The 14,423-nt window shown below is 35.4% G+C and overlaps 1 protein-coding gene across 3 annotated transcripts in view; it reads left to right on the top strand.

The window, feature by feature from the left end:
• HELZ (helicase with zinc finger) overlaps positions 1 to 12,846 on the top strand; it is a 133,780-nt gene extending 120,934 nt beyond the window's left edge. For all 3 annotated transcript variants that reach the window (XM_080681334.1, XM_080681333.1, XM_080681332.1), the window contains 2 exons: positions 7,012 to 7,264; positions 10,713 to 12,846. In XM_080681334.1, the coding sequence (XP_080537460.1) occupies positions 7,012 to 7,264; positions 10,713 to 11,047 (588 nt within the window). In that variant the 3' untranslated portion in view covers positions 11,048 to 12,846. The remainder of the gene's footprint in view (positions 1 to 7,011; positions 7,265 to 10,712) is intronic.
• The last annotated feature ends 1,577 nt before the right edge of the window (positions 12,847 to 14,423 follow it).

Genomic DNA, 14,423 nt, shown 5'->3' with positions numbered 1-14,423 from the left:
TTTCTGGTTAAATTTAGCCTTAGGTTGATTTTTCCTTGTTTTTGGTTATGAATGGGACCTTTTTTCCCCATTATATTTTTCAATTTTTTTTTAATCTTGAGAGACAAATCCTCATTTTTTGGAAGTAGGCATAATTTTACCACGTTAAAAACTTTCACTTAACATAGAACCAGTAATACTGATACTGGTACAGAGCAAAGCTTTTGCCATTTAGAACATGTTTTGCATGAAGTAGATTAAAAGTGCTTATAACTAATATAAACGGAAAATTATTTTTAAAAGTGTCACTATAAAAGTAATTTTTAGAGAGAGAAGAAGGGAGAGGGAGACAGAGAGAGAAACATTGATGTAAGCAGCGATCTGCTGCCTCCTGCACACCCTCTGCCTTGGGTGGAGCCCAAAACCCAGGCTCATGCCCTAACTAGGAATCGAACTGGCAACCTTTAGGTGCACAGGACAATGCTTAACCAACTGAACCACACCAGTCAGGGCTAAAAGCCTGGGATTTGTTTATGAAGCTGCAGGGTTGGGTGTTGCAGTGATGCTATTGTTGTGACAGCCTTGGATTGAAAATGGAATGCTTGTAAGTCATTCATTTTGATCAGCTTTCAATAACTCAGCATTTACTTATCTCATCTTAGAGATGACATGTATGTCTCTGTGATGTATCTGCTTTGAAATATTTCTTATCTGTATATTGGTTTTTGAACAAAAGACAGTTTTGACCCATCTATTCATTTTCATTTTTTTCCTTCAAACAAGTCTAGTTTTGAAATTAGTTAATAGTTTTTATTTTAGTATTGTTATTTAATCACCCCGTTCCCAATTCCATTTTATGGAGCAAAGTATTGTACAAAGGTAGCTTGAAGTTTATGTTCTTGGCTGATTGACATATTCTTCCTGTTGGGACTTTTTAAGTGGATGGTGACAGCTCATGATTTGGGTGGTATAACCAGGTGGTAATATTGCTGTCTTCTCAGAAGTGTCTTCTCAGAGACATGGCTAACGTATGGCATCTAATTCACATAACAGAGACAGTGATCAACAAATTAATAAATTAGACCTATACTTATGCTTAAATTGTCAAAGCTAATAATTTAAATGAGGTGTTCTGTTTTAATTAAAGTTTCTGGCATCATAGTTAATGAGACTTGGAATTTTCACAAGAGCATTTAGCTCTTCCTTAGATTAATTTTGATAGTATAATTGTAAATAGAGCCCTAATTCACTAGGTCGCTAACCTTTCCCCCAGTTATTTATTTATACATACACATGTGAAATAGCTTGCTAACCTCAGATATTAGAGATATATCTTATAAGACAGTGATAAGGAAATTATGAATTTTTACTTCAACTGACAACCATCTTCAACACTAGAAATTTATACATGAATTTAGTCATTTAGTTTTTCCTTCTTAAATGGCTTTTGAAATTTTAGCATATTTTGATATTTAGAAAAAGATATTAGCAGTAGACTTAGAAAATAATGATCATGCAATGTAATGATTTCAGTTTAACATAAAGAATATCTATAGATACACAAACGTATATGGAGTTGAACCCAGCGTAAGGATCTCTGACAGAGTAGGATGAGCCTTTAAGCAATAAATAATGAAATTATTTAAGACCCAACGACTCTAAATTAGACCCTAGTGTCAGGTTGCCATCATTAATAGGGTTGGCATCTATATGTAGAAAGAATAGTCTCCTTAGGAGAAAATTGAGAACTGGGCAAAATAACAGGGAACAAAAAATGGCCAAGAAATAAGAAAGAAGAGGAAAAAGGTATAGCTTATATATTTAAACAGCCTAGGGGCCCATAAGACTGAAGTGTAGGTGGAAATAGAAAGGGTATTCTCAGCCAGAATTTTTTTTTTTTTTTTTTCAGAACAGGGATCTTGCTCTAAAATTTTTGTTTTGGGGCCCTTATCTTTCAGTGTACTTCATAGAAATTTCCCTCTGTGGGGGAAAAAAATCTGAAATTTTAAAATCATAAGTCCAGAATGCATTTTATTATAGTCAATTAGCATGCTCTGTAGTTTTTGAATTTAAATAAATATGCTTGTATATGTCATAACACTTGAATTGTTTTAACAAATACGTCAAATTGTTGATGATCGTTAAAGTTGGTGATAGTTTATGTTTGGATATATTTTTTAAAAATATGTTTTTATTGATTTCAGAGAGGAAGGGAGAGGGAGAGAGATATCAAAACATCATTGATGAGAGAGGATCATTGATTGGCTGTTTCCTGCATGCCCCACACTGAAGATTGAACTGGTCATGTGCCCTAACTAAGAATCGAACAGTGACCTCCTGGTTCATAGGTCGATGCTCAACTACTGAGCCGGGCTGTTGGGATATTTTAATGATAAAAAGTTAAAATACTCATTGACAGACGTTTTCATTTATTGAAGACTTTACAAACAAGAGCTTTGGAACTAGGCTAGTCCTTGAGGATAATTTATCTAAGTCCTCTTTGTTAAAGAAAACTGAGGCACTAAGATGTTAGAAGGATATTAGTAGTTTAAGCAGGTACTAATTAAGTGGAGCCGAGACTCCTGACTTCCAGTCCTATGTTGTTCAGATCTTTATGCCAGAAGTAAGGTTCACTGCTGGAAAATGAGAAATGCTTGCCATTACATAAAGCAGATATGGGAAAAGCCAAATTATGTTCTTGGGACCAAAGAATTAAATGTTCAGTTGTATGAAGTTCTCTGTTTTGGGGATGGAGGATGGTGATGGAGAAGAGAGGGAGATGGTTCATTTTAGGATTCGTAATTCTTAAAAGCTAGCCAGTTCTAGCTTCTAAATTATTTGACTGCTCAGATGATTAACATGGAGACCTCAAATGTGAGAAAATTAGTGTTAATATACTTTATTTATAAATGTTCTTTAAGAATAAAACAAAAATTCTCAGGTATTACCATGTTTTTTAAAGCTGGAAAATTGTTTTGTGATAATTATGATTCTCAGAGAGAATACAAATAATTATGAGTTAAAGGAAAACATCTATGAACTTTTATTTTCTACTCAAACTGGCATTTTCTCATTATAAGAGGTGTTGTGGTCTATAATTGATAACTTGACTGTTTCATATTCAGGAAGAGTAAACAAGAGTCACATAGATTCAAAGTAGTTCAAAATGTCACAGCAGTAAATCTGACATTTCTCTCTTGGTTGTAATATTGCATTCATTCTAGTATTTCCTTCAATACCTTGTGTTTTGGATGTAGGAAAATAATATTGGGTCAACACTATTTGCAAGTTGTAAACACTCTTGTTTGTGAGATACTTCAGTGAAGAGCCTTATGCAAAAACAAAGAGCTTTTTTTTATGTGATATTTAAAAATCTATGAATAGTTTGTATACAAGCTATTGACATTTAAAACTGAGAATTTAAAAATAATTTATTTTAACATTATAATAAACCTAATACTTACTAACATAATATTTTAATGAAAATAACTATATTGTCCAAAAATATCTCTTGAGAAGTGCCATTTTTCACAGTTTTGCAAATATATTTCAATATGTCATTTTGATTAGCGTATATAAAGAAAATTTTCATCATATAGGTATGTACTTAAAAGGAAATTTTAAAACTTTTTCAGATAATTCTTCTTTGATACTACACCAAAAATCAGCAGTTGGTAGAAGATTAGTTGCAATATGAAATTGAAAATTCCACTGCATTGGCCTTGGTCACAGCAAGATCCTGCATGAGCCAAAACTCTAAAGCGGGGCGGGGAGGGGGATGCATCTTTGGTGGAACTCTGGGCAAAGCCTCTTTGCCTTTATTTTTTTATTAATCCTCACCTGAGGATGTTTTTCACTGATTTTTAGAGAATAGAAGGGATGGGGGAGAGAGAGAAAAAGAGAAACATTGAGGTGAGAAAGACACATCTGATCGGTTGCCCTCCTGCACGTGCTCCAACCTGGGCGGGGATCGAGCCTGCAGCCGAGCTGTATGCCCTTGACCAGAATTGAACCCAGGACCCTTCAGTCTGCAGGCCAACACTCAATCCACTGAGCCAAATTAGCTAAGGCCTCTTTGCCCTTTTTATTTCTCTGTCCTCCTGCCCCTCCAAACATGTAAAGAAGAAATGCCACTAGCTTACACAATCTCTTCCAGAGAATGGAAGAAAAGAGAATTTCTCAGCTTACTACACATGGTCAGCATTACTCTGATACCAAAATTAGAGAGAGACAGCACAAAAAAGAGAAACTACAGACTGGTATCTGTGAACATTGATAAAGATGTCCTCAACAAAACAGTAGCAAGTTGAATTCAGTAGTATATACAAAACAATACACCATGCTCATGTCGAGGATTAGTCCTTGAATGCAAGGCTAGGTCAATATTTGAAAATAAATCAATGTAATCCACCATACTAACAGTCTAAAGAGAAAAACCACATGATTATACCAATAGATAACAATAGCAGCAACAAAAAGCCCACACACATTTGACAAAACACAACATCCACTCATAAAATCTCTTGGAAAATTAGAAATAGAAGGGAAATTCCCTAACCTGTTAAAGGTTACCTATAAAAATTTTATAGCAACTATCATACTGAATGATAGAGACTGAATGCTTTCTTTCTAAGATTAGGAGCAAGGTAAGATGCCCACTCTCAACACTCATATTCAACATTACACTGGAGTCTTAGCCAGTGCAGTATGGCAAAAAAAAAAAAAAGAAAAGAAAAGAAAAGAAAGAAAGAAAAGGCATAGAGATTGGTAAGGAAGAAATAAAACTGACTCTGTTCACAGATAACATGATTGTCAATGTAGAAAAACCCAAGGAATCTACCCAGAAAACTAACCAACAAAAATCCTATGATTAATGTGAATTTAGCAACCTTTCAGAATAAAGGGTCAACACAGACAAATCAATCTCATTTCTGTAATTTGCATTGTACAATTAGAAACCCAAATGTGAAAGCCAGTACCATTACAATAACTCAGAAAAACTAAATTCTCAGGTATAAATCTATCAAAGCTTGTATAGGCTTTGTATGCTGAAAACTACAAAACTGCTGAAATGTAATTTATTTGGTGTATAAATCATTTTGTTCAGTTGTCACCAAGATTTCTCTGCCTGTACTCAAATTTCCTTGGAAGACAGATTCCAGAGTAGCAAATCATATTTTCATGCATTTACCTTTATCTGTGTTGTATGAAATAGAGGTAACAGTAGGCTTTTATATATACATATAAAATCTTCCATTTTATCTATCTAATTTGAAGAACATAAAAATAATTTCAAGTTTTGGTTGTTTTTTCAACATAAAGGATCAGTCGTATTCATCATGTGATTTGGAATTGAATTTCATATTTCATGTACACATTCATCTTTGTCAGTGGCTGCTTAGGATCTGTTATAAACATGTGAAGTCCTGCTGTGCCTGTCAGCTGTGTGATTTTTTTCCTTTTAATTTCAGTTTGGAAGCCACAGATGATACATATTTTCTAAAAAGTTTAATTGAATATTGTCTCTTTTTATTATCAACCTTCTATTGCTTTCTGATTTTTAGTTTTCCTCACTTAAGCTTTGTGGTTTGTGGACCTATTCAGGGCCAAAAGGTGTTTGTGTATACAGCTGGTGTATATATGTTAAGTATTTAATGAAAAAGGGCTTACAAAATTAACGCCTGAAATTCACATGAGTGTATTTAGTGTTGTGTATCAGCAGGGGATTTGATTTATTATAACCTGTTCCTTCTGAGTCCAGAGCTGACATTAGTTTTATGCTTAAGTATTCACACACAAAGACTTTAGAATGTGATCCCCTGCAGACTGTGACTGGGCTAAACACTCAGGGCCTGGTAATAAAAAGAAGCACTTCATTTAGATTCAACGAGCTAATCATCTTCATAACAAAGATTGATAAGAAAAGACATACTGCACAAGCTATTAGGATCAGTCATCCAGGGATTGCCTTACCATAGAGAATACAAAGCAGTTGAGAAAGGTTGGTTATTCTACTCAATACCTGACTGTAATGACCTTTGCAAAGAAATTTCAGATGTGCTGATTATTTAGGATGGATCATCTTCTAGAAAACCAGGATTAAATTCAGATTGAACTTGACCATTGGAAGAAAAATTGCCTTTAAAGCAGAGTAAACTTAAAGATGAATTTATATATTACTCTTAGATATAGAACAACAATAAAAATATATGAGAGAAAGAATTAACTAGATGGAAGTATTATCTCTCACCTTTCTCATCCAGTAGCTAAGATTTCAGAAATGCGGAAACCACCTGGGCATTAATCATTTAATAGCTAGAGAAATGCTCTCCTTCCACCCTTTCCTGCCTTTCTGTACACGGGCAACCATTCCAGACCATGCCCTTGCCTGGTTTATACTCTGGTGGTTCTGTCTGTGGCGGCCTTACCCTCATAGTGCCTACACCACCAGTTTTCCCATTTAACTGGCCTAACAATACCTGCTTGTGCTTAGATTCCCCAAAAGCATCCTGCTATGACTGTACCAATTCAACTCTCTCCTTTGTAATCTAACCTCCAGTGCCTGATTTCCAATTATTGCTAGCAACAATGGTGAAGAAAAGATTCCTCAGAATCCTAGTGACCACAAACTGAACAGCAATTTTTTTATTATTGGGGAGCAAGAGGAGTCAGTAAAAACTAATCCCAATCTTTCATTTAAGATCTAACAAGGAATCTTATCTTTACATGTTACATTAAAACAATTATATAACAGCAAGCCCATCCTGTGTGCCAGGAACAGTTCTAAATGCTATGCATGCTGAACTCATTTTAATTTTCACAATAAGCTTAAGAGGTAGGTACTGTGGATAATGAAGCCTCATTCACAGATGAATTTCCCAAGAGGTTAAATCAGTTGCTCAGGATGACACTGCTCATAAGACAGAATATTTTTGAGATTTTCTACTTAATACAGTGAGATTGCTGTGCACCTAAGGAAGGGGGGAGGGTATAAGTTCCACTGATTGATGAACTATCCTTTTCTTTGTGTAGTATGAACCCAGAGGACCTGGTCGGCCCTTGTACCAAAGAAGAATCTCCTCTAGCTCAGTCCAACCTTGTTCTGAAGAAGGAAGCACTCCTCAAGATAGCCTTGCTCAGTGTAAAGAGCTTCAGGACCACAATAACCAATCCTCTTTCAACTTTTTATCCCCGGAGTCCTGGGTGAACGCCACCTCATCTACCCCCTATCAGAACATTCCGTGCAATGGATCCAGCAGGGCATCCCAGCCCAGAGAATTGATAGGTAAGACAGAGTTGGCGGGCTGCTAAAACTGTGGTTGTTTATGGAGTTTTCTTCTTCCATCTCCCCCGTTTGCATTATTAACTTTGAACAATATTTAGTGGTCATAGCTCATAGGTAGCCTCAGGCACACATTAATTTAGGGCCATATTGATTCTATATTTATGGTCTGGAAGGTAAGGGGATAAATATTTATGGGGAACTGATCATTTTGATCTGTGAACAAATGAAAGAGGTTAATAGAACTTAAAATGTATTTCTAAATACTAGATAGACTCACTTTTGCTTGGGAAATGTTTGTTTTCTGTTTTGTTTTTTTGGGGGGTGGTTTCTTCAGAGTGGGGGATGGTAGAATTGGTTAGGTCAATATCAGTTTTCAAGGATTTATTCTCAATAAAGTTTGAGACATGGTAGTTTGGCCATCAGAGAAATTAGTAAAGTCTAACATTTTGAGATTTAGAAATCCTTTGTTTATTTCTTGTATTCTAATGAACTGAGAAATCCAAGGCTAAGGAGTTCAAAACAAAAGCATAGAAAGGCATTGGAATGGGTAAGGCTCTAAACTTGTAATGTATGGTGGGATGTCTACAGTCTTCCTCTTTAGCCTTGAACATGAATGTACTTTCATCTTCCTTTCATTCCTTCTTTTTTTTTGTGTGTATTTTGAATGTAAAGAAATGAATGCTATTATTTGCATTCTGTAATCTATAGCCTTCTGTTTGTAGGCTGTCAACATCGATCTTTGGGAACAAGTCTGTGATCTTTGGTGAATTTCTGCCTTGGTAGCAACCTTTGTATTTGAAATTAATTTTGTTCATCTTTAGAATGTGAACCCATTGTTTCTGTAACTGACCCATTTTTGAGTGTGTGCCATGCAAGCATATTTTTAGAACTATAGACATGGTAGGGCAAAGAGCATTAAGAAGACTTTGCTTTTGTTTCCTAGCAAGACATTGTCATTTTAATCTTTAAACATTCATTAGTACCTACCATGTGTAAGCTGTATTTTGCCTGGGGTTGCCTTTTCATTTTAAAGGTTGAACGTAAATACACTCCTATTATCACATTTTAATTTCCCAAGAAACATCTAAATTACAAACCAGTGATGGAAATTTGTTACTTTTTCCTTGATTTGTTTATAATAATTTATTTTAAAGACAACATCATTTCAATCTTTTTTCCTCTTAAATTTTAGGATAGCTGTTAGCCAAAATCAATAAAAATTTAACCTGAGCTGATAAGGTAGAAAGTCCTGAACAAATGCCCAAAGTGCATGTCATTCCTGGTATCTTTTACACAAATATAAAATTATTTTCTTCATTGCTAGGAGACAAATTGTACTGTTCTTTAGTTGAAAGTAACAGTTAAGTATGTAAAAATTAATTCAAAATCACTAATATCCTGAGGCACAACTTGTTTATCAGCAGGTATGTTTGTAGATCCGTACATATTTATTTTCAGAGGAATGTAGCGGTTGCCAGTGGTGAATCAACAGGAAAATAGTTTCTCCACAGTTGTAAGCCTGAGAGCAGAGACCATGTCTGTGACCTTTTTGAACTTTGGATTTCCCACTGTGGTGCTGATCACATTTCAGGCTCTTTCAATGTCTGCCGATAAGGAGATACTGAAAATAGATCCTGTGCAGTGAGGGGCTGATCCCATGCCTGCAGGGCCTTTACGCCTGGGCATGGTGGTTCCCCAGGCAGGTGAGGTCGCCTCGCTAATGCGATGTGTTTGGGTTCCATTCACTTACCTTGGTAATGAGACATACTTTATCAGACATTTAAAGGATAGTTTCTCTTATCTGGAGTTAAATATACAAATTAATAGAAGTTTTGAATTCAGTTAGTTATAACAGCATAGACATTAGGTTAAACAGCCTCTAAAATACTATTTTGTAGGTATTTATTATTATAAACTGATTATATTGTCATGAAAATGAGAACATGGTTAAAAATAAATCTTAGTAAATAAAAACAGTAAGTTCTTAAACAGCCAATTAAATGTTTGCTTTATGTACTATGGTAGGCAGTACTGTCCACTTTCATATTGAAATGTTGGACAGATGCTCTTAAAAGCAGTTGTTTCACTTACAAAATCAGTGACATTTAGATGGAAAAGAATTAAATGTTCTAGAAGGACGTTAAGTGGTTTAAAATAATTTTGAACAATTTTATGAATTTTTAAAGTACACTATGAAATTAGCATATTGAGTCAATGAATTATTAAGACTAAAAAATGAAATATTTTCACCTTAACCTCCCAATCCACAAATAGGTAATAAACATGTGGGAAATGTCCATAAACACTGATAATCAAAGGTATGCAAATCAGCTACAACAAGATTATTTCTTTATAAAATAGGTTAAGGTTAAAAAAGTAATAACACCAATGTGGTGATTGAGTAGGGAGATGTGTAAACATTGTTGGTTGAGTATTTTCTTGCAGGGAAGTTTGACCATAGTTATGAAAACCTTTCATTGTGTGTATACCATATTACCCAGCTATTACTTCTAGGTATTTATCCTAAGGAAATAGTTGTGAATATTAATAAATGTTTATTTCCAATAACATTTATCACAGTGTATGACAGTGAAATATTGCTTATAATCTAAATTTCTAAAAATGAGAGGTTACTTAAAATTTATCTACATTATATATTGCCCTTAGGAAAAAAAATACACCAACAAATTAAGGCTTATCTCTGATATTTGGGAATATAAATGACTGACTTTCTTCTTTGGCCTTTTATGTAATTTCCAAGTATTCTTCAGTGAATATGCATATGATTATAATCCAATATAATATTAGTTAAAATCTTAAAAGATTGAAAACCAGAGCAGTGTTTGGAAACAAGTTATGATTTAGTGGGCAGTAAAATTAGAAGGAGTCAAGTCAAAATTTAAAGGACCTTGAAAGTCAGGCAGATTATAGGAAACGTGAACTGAAGTTTATAGCGGTTTCTCTTTATGCTATGTTTATTTATGTATTGCAAGAAAAGGTAGCATTTGTAAGCAATGGAATTCAGTGCTACTATTACTTAGATTACTAATTAAAGCTATTTTGACCAGAAGTCTGCCTATTCAGCTTATTTTTATTTAAGAAAGAACAGGTTTGTTTCCATTTTCAAACCATGAGCAGTTAAAATAGTAAATTTCAAATGTCCAATTGTACATATTAGAGTTTTGAAAGCAAACCTTCAGACTTGACCTTTAGTTTTTATATGCTAGCTATTCCAGTTCATGTAGTGAATTCTCGTTGAGTGTTAATGAGAGAGAGAAGTTTGGTTAGGTGTATTATGATTTTGACATTCTGTGGCAGAGTTGCCTGTCCTCCTGGCTGCCCTATCCCTGAGTTCCTGGAGATGAGAACGGGTTGTGACATGTGTTAATGAGATGTATGAGGATCACCAGGCTCGCCCTTAATCGGTGTCGCTGTTTCCTGCTTTTAGCTCCTCCCAAGACCATCAAACCCCCTGAGGATCAACTGAAGTCTGAAAACCTCGAGGTGTCCAGTTCCTTCAACTATAATGTGCTGCAGCATCTCGGCCAGTTCCCCCCTCTCATGCCCAACAAGCAGATCGCAGAGTCGGCTAACAGCAGTGGCCAGCAGACCTCGGGGGGTAGCAAGCCCGCCATGTCCTATGCCAGCGCTCTGCGGGCGCCCCCCAAGCCCAGGCCCCCGCCTGAGCAGGCCAAGAAGAGTAGCGACCCTCTGTCTCTGTTCCAGGAACTCAGCCTGGGGAGCTCTGCAGGCAGCAACGGCTTTTACTCCTATTTTAAATAATCACTTTGTTTTTGCCTCAAGGGAGAATATTTTAATTTTTGTTTCAATAGAATTAAGATAGTTGGACTTCATCTATAGATGCACAGTTCCCTTTGTTTTAATATTAAATATGTTCTCACTTAATTGCTTCGCTGCTAGACTTGCAACTAATTTTTTAAAAGTATATTCCATTATTTTGCATTTTTGACATGAGTCGGAATTTTGACAGCTTTTATGTAGAATAAAAAATATTTTTAAATTTGTGTATTGTTACATATGTTTGCATCAAGCTAGCAGCTAAGAGGTTAATTGTGCAACTATTAAAAAAAAGAGAAAAAAAGTTTGTCTAAAATGTATTTAAAAAGAAAAAAAAGTTGTAAGTAGCATTTACATTTATTCAATAATATTACCATATGCTGGGTTTCTGTACCAGAAATGGCCAGTTATGTACAAAATGTATGTTATTTTTGCTTAAATTCATTTAAGATTTTTTAAAATAAAGGGCAGCATCTTCTAAATACTTTAAGTTTTATCAGCTTTTTTTTTTTTTTTGTGACAAGATGCTGCATTCTAAAACTTTTATAGTTTTAGACCACGTATGATGTGCTGATGTCATCTCCATCCGCTGCAGGATAGAGCCAGAGGCATTCTTTGCAGGTGTGTCTGTATGCCACTGTTTTTTGTAACGTGAAGAAACATGGGCATACTTAGTTATTTTTTTGAACAAGCTACACTTCAAGCTTGTTTTTAATGTTAATTTGATAGTGTGTTTTTTTTAAACAGATCATGAAGCTGAAAAATTTTTAGGATTGTTGGTGCTTAGTAGACTTGATAACTATTTTAAAAATGCGTGGATTTAGTAAAATCTTTTTTTCCTCACTATGCATGTGTAAACGTTTGTAATCTGGCTCCCCGTCGCCCCCTGCCCACTCCAGTGGTATAAAGAATTGTGCCGCTTTAAGGTTATTCCCCCTCCCGTAAAAATTTTTGGTACCTTATTTAATGTTTACATAACAATGTGACATTATACATGGCAATTCAAATATTTTACTAACTGGTTGGTTTGAGGAAATCATTAAAGAAGAAACATGTTTGTCAAAGATGCATAAAAAAGTCATCAAAATCTAAGGCAAAAAACTACCCTTGTTTTTCATGTCTTTTGATTCTTCTAAAATAACCCCACTGAACTTGTACAAAAATATAAACTTTAAATAGCAATCTTAAATATTTTACAGTCTAAAAGCTGTTTTGAATGAACTTCTGTAAAAATCCAAAGGGAAAACATTTGTCCTCTTGAAACTTGTGGTTTCGTAATCCTTTTGAAGCGATGCATGTCCTTGTTGTTTTCCTGATCTAGTACCACCACTTATACTTGAGAAGTAGTTTGAAACTACAATATAACTTTTTAAAACTAAGGAGGTTGGGAACATTGCAAATGAACCAGTGGGTCCTGATAATGGATTGGAGGCCTAGGCCATCCTGTACTCGCAGTAGGCTTTTAAAACAGGGTTGGGAAATGGCAAGGGTAAAGAAAACTTACATCTCTGATGTTGGGCAGCCACCGCTCCCTGTGATCCCCAGATAGCTTAGGAGGAGAGAGGGCCTTTATCCGAAGGTTCTCAAGCTGCAGGACAGATGCAGAGTGCCTCCCACTGAGCTGTCTTTCTGCTCATCTGTCTGTGGCTGTGGGGTGTAGGGGTCTCGGTGTGCAGAGTGCAGACATGCAAATAGTTAGTATAAATCACAGCAAGTCACAGCACCACGTTTTCTCCGTGTGATATCAGGTCTCCATGTGTAGCTTTTACCCAGCATCCTTTAGTCACCAGGAAAGAAGAAAAAAATTTGCCATCTAGCTATGTATTTCCAGCTCCGTGACAAAACTGAAGACATAGCCCAAATAAAAACTACGTCTCCCTGACGTGAGAGGATGTCTGTGAAAATCATTTTCTCATCAATGATGATCCCACCCTCCTCCAAATCTACAGACTATAACACACGCCAGATAAATGTTCAGAAGCATCTGGATAATATGAAGACAGAACTATCATGTCAGGTTGACCCCTTGTCATGAAATACTAGCCTCATTTTCTGGTTTCCATACTTGAACCTTTAAAAATTATCCGTTTTAAAATTATTTATATTTATATTTACTTAAAGAAGCCATGTGCACACCCCGCCACCTTATATAAATATATTGATGATGGAAGCTTTGGATAAGGGAGCTGTTAAGTTGTGACACTCCTCTTCTAAGTGGTTATTTCTAAAACAAAACTGAAAATAGTAGCCACTTATTAGTCCCCTGCTCTGCCGTGAGTGTCTGAGTCGCTTCTACAGCCATCAGGGGTCGGATGCTGTTTCCGTCTGGTCCTCTTTGAGAGTCTGCTTTTGATCGTGTTTCCACCCTCAGCAAGTTTACTTTCTCAGCAATATTTAATACCATCCTTCCGGTGGGTCATTAAACCTGTTGTCTATGCATAATCTCTTGAATGGTTCTGAGCAAGTCTTACTGCAGGAATCATTGCAAGTTTCCATGGAAACGAGGCTTGGCTTCTGAGGACCAGTCATGCTGTTTTGGTGTTGTTTGGGTAATATTAGCAAGCACCCACAAATAAGACTTTAAACAACTTAAAGACTAGCTTCAACCCTAGAGTTAAGAAAACTTTGTGTTAGCTTTTGAATAGTACCCAGTATTACCAACTTCCTTTTCTTCTAGAACAGATTTCTTCTAAGTGAGGTTCATTGTTCACTTCTTTGTTCTTTGTTTCATGAGGAAGTTTCCTCTTTCTTGCCAGAACTATTTTTTTATTCATTTCACTTTTTAATTTCAGTGCTACTAAGATTTTTTTTTTTCCCTTAAAGAAATTCTTTTGGGTGATAGACTTTGTAAAATGTTCATGCTGAAAATTTTTTCCTGGTCTGAAAATTAATTTTCTATTAAGATTTGAAGAGCCTCATTCAGTGGAACATGGATATTTTCTGGTGTGTTTTTAAAGGGGATTTTGATTGTCATTTTGGCATATGCATTGCCAACTTGTTATAGCAGAACTTTGTTTTTGATTCATCAGTAGTTAATTATTGACCATTTAAACTAACATGACCTTAATTTTTCTTTCCTTAGGCAGATGTGCTTTCTATCTAGGCCATTTTGTATGTATGAAATAACAAACTGCTTTGTGGGTTTTTTTTCATCAGAGAGTCTAGAATAAGTTCAGGTTTGGTATAAACATCAATTGGTCTTTTCAATTCAAAGAGTTGGAGAATAAGTAAAATAAGCAGAATTCCCACTGAATAAGCATTACCTAATTAAACATAGCAATCTCCAAGACCAATTTGTGAAAATAGCTTCCTTGTTTATGGAGGCATTGAAATTGCTGAGAAAGCTAACTGAATTTTCTAA

The sequence above is a fragment of the Plecotus auritus genome (genome assembly GCF_963455305.1).
Source record: "Plecotus auritus genome assembly, chromosome: 7".
Classification (NCBI taxonomy): Eukaryota; Metazoa; Chordata; class Mammalia; order Chiroptera; family Vespertilionidae; genus Plecotus; species Plecotus auritus.
The sequence above is the reverse complement of the archived record's forward strand: the minus strand, read 5'-3'. Positions and strand labels throughout refer to the sequence as shown.